At 31.6% G+C, this 10,267-nt stretch overlaps 1 protein-coding gene across 1 annotated transcript in view; it reads right to left on the bottom strand.

Annotated features, from left to right (window-relative positions):
• Positions 1 to 10,267, bottom strand: part of LOC100198511 (laminin subunit gamma-1) — a 68,493-nt gene that overhangs the window by 35,185 nt on the left and 23,041 nt on the right. The window contains exons 7-9 of the mRNA XM_065790385.1: positions 6,907 to 7,053; positions 6,564 to 6,797; positions 6,038 to 6,225 (exon numbers count right to left, since the gene is read on the bottom strand). Coding sequence (XP_065646457.1) covers positions 6,038 to 6,225; positions 6,564 to 6,797; positions 6,907 to 7,053 — 569 coding nt within the window. The remainder of the gene's footprint in view (positions 1 to 6,037; positions 6,226 to 6,563; positions 6,798 to 6,906; positions 7,054 to 10,267) is intronic.

The raw sequence follows: 10,267 nt of genomic DNA, 5'->3' as shown, positions 1-10,267 counted from the left end.
TTAGGACGTTGAATGCTGGATCTTCTTGACTCAATGCATAGGTTTTGCTTGTGTCTCTGTTTTTATGACTAGGCAACTCATTCTATTATCTCCTAATAAGGGTACAGCTCTAAAACTCAGTTTTATGGTTCTGAGGCCAGCTGGTAGTCAGGTTTCCCGAACTCTGTGGTAGCTCTCAGAGACGCTGATTCCATCAACAGCTGAAAAATATCAAAGTATTAACAGAGCCATGTTGCACATGGATGGTGTCCCTGTTTGTACTTTTGGTGTGCATTGCAGAGGCCACATTTGGACCCCTTTGTTACGGCTTAGGGTTTATTAGTAGTAATGAGGCAATTGCTTGGGCTATTAAACGGTGTTCTGAGTACTATCTATGCTTTGAGTCAAGTTCTTCAATCTAATTTAAAAATGAATAAAGTACCAAAAACTATAAAACACAAAAAACCATCATCATCACCTAGTTCTCTAAACCTATCATTCACTAATATTCGTGGTCTTCGAAGTAACTTTTCTTCTGTTGAGTCTTATCTCTTGCAAAGTTCACCAGACCTAATTGCTCTTTGTGAGACTAATTTGAGTTCGGCTGTCCCATCTTGTGATCTTAGTGTTGATGGTTATCTTCCTTTAATTCGTAAAGACTCCAATAGTCACATGTTTGGCCTGGGCATTTACATTCGTAAGAATTCACCCATTTGTCGTGAAACTAGGTTTGAATCCACAGACTATTCTTTCATGTGCTTTTGTTTAGCACTACTTCACTTTATTGCCTTTCTCTTTGTTCTATATCGCTCTCCTTCATCTCAAGACTGCACTCTTTTTGACATTATTTCTGATCATATTGACCAAGCCCTCTCTCTTTATCCATCAGCTAATATAGTTGTTGTCGGTGACTTTAATGCTCACCACTCTGAATGGCTTTGCTCTAGTGTCAGTGACTCAAAGGCAAAGCCCACAACTTTTGCCTTTCTCAATCCCTAATTCAAATAGTCAACTTTCCAACTCGCTTTCCTGACAACCCGAATCATTTACCTTCTCTACTCGACTTATGTCTTGTTTCTGATCCTAGTCAGTGCTCAGTTTCTCCACATTCACCCTTAGGTGCTTCTGATCACAGTTTGATCTCTCTAAAACTAATATCTCATTCTTCTTCATCACCTGAATCTCCCTATTATCGAACCTCTTACAACTACAGTAAAGCTGACTGGGATTCTTTCCGTGGTTTTCTTTGTGATGGCCCTTGGGTAGAAATCTTTCGTCTTCCTGTTGACAAATGTGCTTCTTACATAACTTTGTGGATTCAGGCTGGCATGGAATCTTTCATTCCCTCTCGACAATTCCAGGTCAAGCCTCACTCTCCTCCATGGTTTTCCTCACACTGTGCTGCTGCGATTGCCAATCAAAACCGTTACCTCTATAATTATCAGCAAAACAATTCTCCAGAAAACAGGCGTCTGTTTATTACTGCTAGAAACAACTGTAAAAAGGTTTGGTCTAACGCCAAAACCCGCTATTCTCAGGTCATGAAATCTCGTATCTCATCTCAAAAATTAGGCTCTCTTGACTTCTGGAGAATCTTTAATAATATCAATAAAAGGGCAAATCTATTATTCCACCTCTCTTGTATGGTTCAGACTTTGTCACCTTACCTAAAGACAAAGCCGAATTGTTTGCTAAAAACTTTTCATCAATATCATCTCTTGATTCCACTAGTTGTGTTCTACCTGATATAGCCAACAAACAGGTTGATCCATTACTTGACATTCATATCACTCCAACATCTGTATCTAAAGTGATTTCCTGCCTAGACTCCCATACAGCTTGTGGCCTGGACAACATACCTGTTATTGTCTTGCAGAAGTATTCTCCGGAGCTGTCATCTATACTCTTAAAACTATGCAACAAGTGCTTATCAGAGTCTTGTTTTCCAGCCTGCTGGAAAGCGGCATCTGTTATCTCTATTTTCAAAAATTCTGGAGAGCGATCTGATTCATTTAACTACCGTCCTATAAGTCTTCTTCCTATCATAAGCAAGGTTTTTGAATCATTAATTAACAAACACTTAGTTTCTTATCTTGAATCTAATAACTTACTTTCTGACCATCAATATGGATTTCGATCTTCTCGTTCTACAGCTGATTTGCTAACAGTAATAACTGACAGATTTCATCGTGCATTAGATGAAAGTGGAGAGGTTAAGGCCATTGCTCTTGACATTTCAAAAGCTTTTGATAAAGTTTGACATGCTGGTCTTCTCCATAAGCTTTCTTCTTATGGTGTATCCGGCAACATCTTTAAGATCATTGAATCCTTTTTTTCCAATTGTAGCATAAAAGTTGTTCTCGATGGACAACACTCTTCTTCTTATTCTGTAACTTCAGGGGTTCCTCAAGGTTCTATCCTTGGCCCTATACTCTTTTTAATTTACATTAACGATCTTCCAGATATTCTTACATCTAAGGTGGCATTGTTTGCTGATGATACTACCATTTATTCTTGTCGTGATAAGAAACCAACACCCTCTGATTGCTTGGAGGGGGCATTTGAGCTTGAAAAGGATATCACTTCTGCTACAGCATGGGGCTCACAGTGGCTCGTGAACTTTAATTCAGATAAAACTCAATTTTTTTCAGCTAATCGTTATCGCAATAATTTAGATCTTCCTATATTTATGAACGGTGATGTACTTGATGAGTCACCTGCTCTTCATCTTCTAGGATTAACTCTTACTTCCAATCTTTCTTGGAAACCATATATCAAATCAGTTGCAAAATTAGCATCTGCTAAGGTTGCATCTCTTTATCGAGCTCGTCACTTTCTTACTTCAGATTCTATTCTCTATCTCTATAAATCTCAAATCCGGCCTTGTATGGAATACTGTTGCCATATCTTTATTTTCATGAGTTAAATGGTCTTTAGATTTGTCTTCTTCAATATTTAAATTTTCCTTTGAAAAGTTATTTTGCCAATAATGTCAACTAAAGTTGATTTAAAGTTAATTTCGGAGTTTAATGGAAACAATCAACAATCAGTTGCAGAATGGCTGGAAAAAGTTGAACTGGTATGCAAACTAATTAGTGTAACCAATCTAGCTAGTGTTCCCCTTCGACTCAGGAATGGCGCATTTGCAGTATATCAACAGTTAGCAGAAATTGATAAAGAAAATTTTGACCGGATAAGAGAGGCGTTGCTTAAAGCATTTGCTGTTGATGCATTTACAGCTTACGAAAAGTTCTTTACAAGAAAGTTAAAGCATGGAGAGGCAGTTGATGTTTCTTTGGCGGAACTGCGAGGATTGTCTACGCTGTTTGGCGAGCTACCAGACAGAGCAATTGCATGTGCCTTTATTTCTGGGCTCCCTGAGAAAGTTCGACGGATGCGTTCAAGTTTTTGTATAGATGGTCTTACAACTATACAAATACTTGTGCGAGCAAGAGCACTCATGATTGAAGAATGGAACAAATAAAAATTTTGCTGCTGCTGCAACAAAAAGACGTGCTGAGCCAAGGTTGCATAAAGATCAAACACAACCAATTTGCTATGAATGTAAACTCCCCAATCATTTTGCAAAAGATTGTCATCTGCGAAGAAATAGTAATTGAAACAAGTCAGGTCGAAGTCGGGAGATAAGTGATGTTTTGTGTTACTCGTGTCAAGAGAAAGGACACATATCAAAAATGTGTCTAAAAAACGTGCCGTAGGAGAAGATGTTTGCGCCAGTTCTCTCCCTAAACAATCAATTATGGCATTACCTACTATACATTTGGATATTAATGGCGTTCCTTGAGATGTGATCGACTCAGGATGTACCTGCTGCATCATTTATAAAAAATGTGTGTCAAAAATTACAAAAAAAGAAGTTAGCATAGTAACTGTAAGAGGACAACAACAACAGTGCGAAGGCGTTAACCAAAATAACTTTTTGTTTCACATCAAAATGAACTTTTTATGTTAAGCGTAAAACACCTTATTTATCTTAACGCAATTCAACATAATTTATATACAAACTAATTCTTTTGATATTTACAATTATGTCTTTATATTATGTGCAAATACATCTATATACATATACAATTATTTAAAAGTAACACAAATCAATTGTTAGCTTTAAACCAATCATTAACTACAACTACACTTTACCCTTACAAATCTAGAAATCCCATAAGTGTTTAACTTTTGTTTCGAAAAATGTGTATTTCAAATAAAATTTGTATTATTAATTTTTTTTATTAAATTTATTTTTTTTATTATTTATTTTTTTATCAATTTTTATTATTAAAATTTTAATAATTTAAATAAAACAAAAAAAGGTTATACTAGATAATTTAAATTTTGCATACATACATACAAAACATTTCAAGTACAAATCAGGTCATTTTTTTATTTTATTTTGTTAAAATAATGTTCATCCTTTTAAATCAACTTTTTATGAGATAACTTGGAATTTGAATTAAAAAACAAAACTTTAATTAGTATTACAGCAATTTCTGTCGTTAAGGGAACCTTTATCTATTTAAACAGCATAACTTTATTTTTATAATTTATTTATTAAAAATATATTATTAAAAATAGATAAATTTTATTTCTTTTTCCAAATATAGATTTAATGATAAAATGATAATGATAAATTTAATAAATAAGTTTAAAATAGTTTTAATGATAAAATGCTTTAACTAAAAAACTGTTTAATTTTACGAGCAATATTCATTTAATACATTTAATAATAAAATTAGTGTTCATGACTTCTTTTAATTAAATAATTTCACAATTGCAAATACCTATCACACCATCACGATTGCTTAATATAACCCATGACGTGGTTTCTATAACTTTATATAATCCTTAAAAGCGATTTATGTGACATAAAACACTTTTTGCATCAAACTTAAAAATGATAAACAATAATTTTTGAGGCCAATGTCACATTATGTTTGCATTTTATTATGCAAAATATTAATATACTCAAAGTTTAACATTTTAAATCAGATAATTAAAGAATTTGTAAAACCTTAAATAAAGTTCGAGGTTCGGAGTTCGATCCCCACCACGTCCCTGGTAGTACCGCGCTCAACTTGTTTCTCCGCGCAGCGGCCTTGTTCGTCAAGGTTCGTGTTTCGGAGTTATAGAGTTGAGAGTGGGTTATAACCACAATTAAGTAGCCTCCTCGTAAGTAGTGGCCTTCTCGGCCTTGGGGAGGTGAATTAACAAAAAAAAAAAAAAAAAAGTGAATAAAAAATTATTAGTTGATCATTTAAAGAAATAAAAAAAAAAATTTAATAAAAGGCCTTTTTAATATAAAAAAAGTTTAAGGCCAATGCGAGATTATGATTATGCATGATAATCCAGGATTCCAGGACTAACCTCTAATATCTGATAAAGATAAAAATGAATTTAGATGAAGATATTTTCAGTGTTGACACACTCAGTTTGACACTGTTTTTCACATTCAACCACTCTATTAACAACATCTATCAATAAGCACCACACACATTTCATAAGCAACATCTATCATAAGCAACACACACAATTTGCTTCTCAGATGTATTCACAACCTGCTTTGGACTATTCAGACTCTTGGGACTATCAGCAATTTCAAGAAAACTCAAACTTTTGGATCAATGGCCAAAATGTAATACACATATGTTTATTGCTACAGAAATACCTCAGAACTTACTTCATTTAGATTTAATTTTCAGAGTTTACCTAATTTATGTTACCTCATATGATACCTCAGATAGTTTGAAGTTTTTTATGACAAGCTAACTTAAAAGCATAGCTAAGATAATTGTCTATAAATTTCAGTAGATAGCAAGATATATAATAGAGTTAAAAAATTAAGCAACTGTTAGAATACCAGGTGTTGTACAAAAAGCCAAATGTATAATAAAGGTGCAGTACAATTAAAAAATCATTAAAAAAAATTCTTCAGTTGACTGAGTCAACTTTAGTTCACTTTAATTTCTGTTGGTATTTAAACAACTTTTCTCAATAAAACTCAACTAAATAAAAAAGCAATAAAAAAGATTATGTATTTTCTTACTTCGACAAGAAGAAGCTGCCCAAAAGAATACAATTGATTTCCAAGAAACAGCATTGGGGCATTAAAATATCTCAAGTAATTCTTATCATTTGTATATTCAATTCCATCTTTTTCTTTCAATATATAACTGCTCATATCAGAACCATCTTCATTTAGAAGAGTCCAGTTGTCATAGGATTCAGAGGATTCTTTAAAAAAGCATTTAGCTGAGCATTACTAATATGTGCCAAATTATTATATATCATTATATATATTATTATATATACAAATATATATAAATAAACAAATTTTATCTATCTAGCTATCTTAAAAAATTTTAAAGAAATCTGAAAATTTTTTATAATAAATAAAATTTTTTGTAATAAATAATATTTTTTGTAATAAATAAAATATTTTTGAACATGAGATTGATTTTGAAAAGAAAAAAAAGAGAAAAAGAAATCTTTTAATGATGATCAATAGAATTCATTTTGACTTTAAATAAAGACCAATTATATTAATAAAAAAATATCATTTAAAAGCATACCTGCAAAAGAAGTTTCAATATAAGTACTGGTAAAGCCCATAGCAGATTGACATGAAACTAAATGTCCATAGCCAAAACATTCTTGACAACCCTTTGGATTCATTTCATTTAAGTGATAAAAGCCTAATTTACATTCATCACATTTCAAACCATGAGCATTTTGTTTACAGCTACATTGGCCAGTTATTTGATGACAAGTATCTGATAAACTTCCCACATCAGAACAATGGCAGGCTAAAAAATATAACTACTTATTAGCCAAATAAATGGAAAAAAAAATTGAAATAAATATAAATCTACTGATCAAAAAATCTATTAAATTTTTTATAAACAATAAACATACGACTACAACCAACACCAGGTGAACCAAAATAACCAGGTACACATTGGTCACAACTACGATCACCAAACCCTTCTTTACATTGACACTGACCCCCATATTCAGCACATTGATTCCAATTATATGAACCAGGTGCATAACAATTACACTCTATATATAAACATAGTATTAAAAATCAGAAAAAGTTTTCGCTTTAATTTAATTAAATGACAAATGTAAGCAAAAAATGAAAATCTAAAGGAATTTCAGATGTTGATTTTTTAAAATAATATTTGTTTTTATTATTTAATAATTAAAATTAATAAAGAAATTAAAAAGTAGTAATAATAATAGTAATTTTGTTTCAAAAAAATGAGTTGAACTTTTTTTTTAACAATTTTATAATTTAAAGTTTATTATTTATAATTTAAAATATCATATAACATAAATTTTACAAGCTCAATATGAATTGTTATGAAATGGAGCTTCTATGATTTGAATTGCAAACTTTTTTCAATGATTTGAATTTTTATGAATTGTTATGAATTGTTATGAAATGGAGCTTCTATGATTTGAATTGCAAACTTTTTTCAAACATCGTTAATGAGTGATTTGTTAATATTTTGTTTTATAAAATTGTTAAAAAAAATTCAAATCTTTTTTTTTACAGTTATACATCACTTTGCAATGACATCGCAAATGGAGGAAGCATTTTTTGCAATGACATCGCAAATGGAGGAAGCATTTTTTGCAATGACATCACAAATGGAGGAAGCATTTTTTGCAATGACATCGCAAATGGAGGAAGCATTTTTTTAACGATGAAAAGGTGAAAAATAGATAAAAGAGCAAAATAAAAATAAAAAGAAAATTTAGAAAATTTGAAAAATAAAATAAAAGAAATAAAGTGAAAACAGTTAAAATATTAAAAATTAAAAATTGAGGAAAAACATTAAATAAATAGAAGAACTAAACGCAAAGTTAAAAGATTAAAAACGTTCGTGATAAATTCAAAAATAAAAAACTTTAAGTTTTTAAAAGATACAAGAATAAAATTTTTTAAGCTTTATTAATTTACGTTGTATGGATTGTTTATACTGTCGTGTATTTTTGTGTATTGCATATAATGTTGTGTGCTTTTTTGTATTTTTTATATTGTCGTGTATTTCCATGTTTTGTTTATACTGTTGTGTAATTTTGTGCATCATTTATATTGACGTTTACACTTGTGTATTGTTTATGTTGACGTGCATTTTTTTTGTTGCTATTTATTTTTATTATTGTTGCTATTTATGCTTGTTGCTATTATTCAAGTTATTTCTTATTTTTGTCTCATAATATTTAAAATAACCTTTTTTTTTATTTTCTTCATTATTTTCATCATCCTTCTGATCGTCAAATGTTGTGTTATCTCATTGATTCGTTATCTATCATGTCAGTTTATTGACTTTTGCCCTTTTTTGTGTTATTCATCTTGCTTTTTTAAATATTTTTTTCATTTTTTTTTTATTTTGTTTAACTTCATTTTGTTCACTATATTACATTTTTTTGCTTTATTTGTCACGGTTTGTGGATTTGGGGTCCTAATTTCAATGAAATACCCTATGAAAATCCTTTTAGTTGGTAATAGTACATGTCTTTTGGAGTCCATATTTAGGTGTTTTGAAATCCCTCTTTAACATCCAAATGAAAATTTGTATCTCTAAGTATTTATAAACTAAATGATCTAAATTCGGACTTTGTCAGTGCTAATTTCAGGCAGTAAACATGCTCTGTGAAAAAAATTTATAAAATAAGAAATGTTGCCAATCAAATATTATATACAGTTTTCTTATTTTTATAACTTTTTTCAAAACTTGATTTATTACGTTAATTCAAGAGCATTTTTGAAAGCTCGAACCTTCTGTCCGTATCCAGAGCATTTTCCGGAAGAGGCAGTTGTACAAAACAAAGAAAATTGTAAACAAGGTTTTCGTGAATATATTTGTTAAGTTTGAAGATGCCAACGTTTGCAAAGACCCATGAAGAATGCAGAAAATCTGGTAATGTCATTTGCATGAAAAAAGGTGACCAAGAGCTGACCAAAAACTACAAATCAAAAATTCTTCACCAAACTCAGAAAGATCTCAATTTCAATGATGAGAGAGTGGCTTTGGCAACTTGCATCTCATGTCGATCTCAGATTGGAAAGCTTTGTGATGGGAAAATAACCGTTGTGCCAAAACTTAACCACTTTGAGACAATTTTAATCAAACCTGCAACTCGTTTTTCTAATGTTTGTGAGTATTTACGCTGCCAAATTGTAAATTCCATGACTCAGAGCCCAAACTCCCACAGCAGCTTCTCAAAGTGCTGAAAAACGTTGCACAAAGTGCTTGTCAATTATTGGACATGGGCTTCCTCACAACTGCACTTTAGGAACTCGCCATGAAAACCTGAGGAAAATTGTAGCTGCAGATCCCGTAGGAGCAGAGCAAGTTGCATCAGCAGTTTTGGCTTCTAAAAGAACCTCACCAAATGGAACCATCAGGCTTAGTCAACCAAGTGGAAAGATGTTGTCAATGAAAAGTGGTATGGTGTGCTAATTTGATATTGATAATTTAATTTAAAAAAACGTTTGAACTTGTCAATCAAATATTTTAATAGAGCTAAATAGGGAGAGACAAAATTAAAGTAAATTAAAAATGCTCCTTCAATATTCTTAATTGATTCTAATTTAATTTATTTTAAAAATATTCTTATTACATTTTGTTCTAAATTAAATTCTCAAATCTTTATCTAGTTTAATCACTTGATTGATTTTGAACTTTCTATTTTTTTTGTTTAAGTCCATCATCAGCTCAGTAACTCTTTAAAGAACCTCTTCCACTGGAAAATATGGTTCAAATACAGCAGAATACTGGACTGTCCAACAGTGGAGTGCGAAAATTTGGCTCAGCCCTGAATCAAATTAGTCCTGTAAGATTGGTGGAGCCAAGTTTCCCTCTAAAGTTTGTTCAAGCTGGCTAAAAGCTTCATGATCAGTTTATTATCAACAGCATAACTCTGGCAGAAAATAAGGAATCATGCCAGTTGGTTCATTGCTAAAGTCTCAGCAGTTTCAGTGAAGCCTTTAAATCAGCTCAAAAATCTGCCATTTTGAAGTTGGGAAGGAATTGATGTAAGAGGCTCTTTTCTGAAAGTAAGCTTAACTCACATTGTTTTGGAGGAGGATGAAACGCCGCCAAACAGCCCAGTTCAGAAAACTATCAAACTGATGTCTCAACCCTCAACCAAAGCAACAAGTGTAAAGCAACAAATCCTGATAGCACTTGCATAAAACACTTTAGTGAGCTACCATAATGTGAAGGCTGTTTTGAATCTCATTCAAGTTCAAGAAGAATGT

The sequence above is a fragment of the Hydra vulgaris genome, chromosome 02 (assembly GCF_038396675.1).
Source record: "Hydra vulgaris chromosome 02, alternate assembly HydraT2T_AEP".
In the NCBI taxonomy this organism is placed as follows: Eukaryota; Metazoa; Cnidaria; class Hydrozoa; order Anthoathecata; family Hydridae; genus Hydra; species Hydra vulgaris.
Note: the sequence above shows the minus strand (reverse complement) of the source record. Positions and strands in the feature narration are given on the sequence as shown.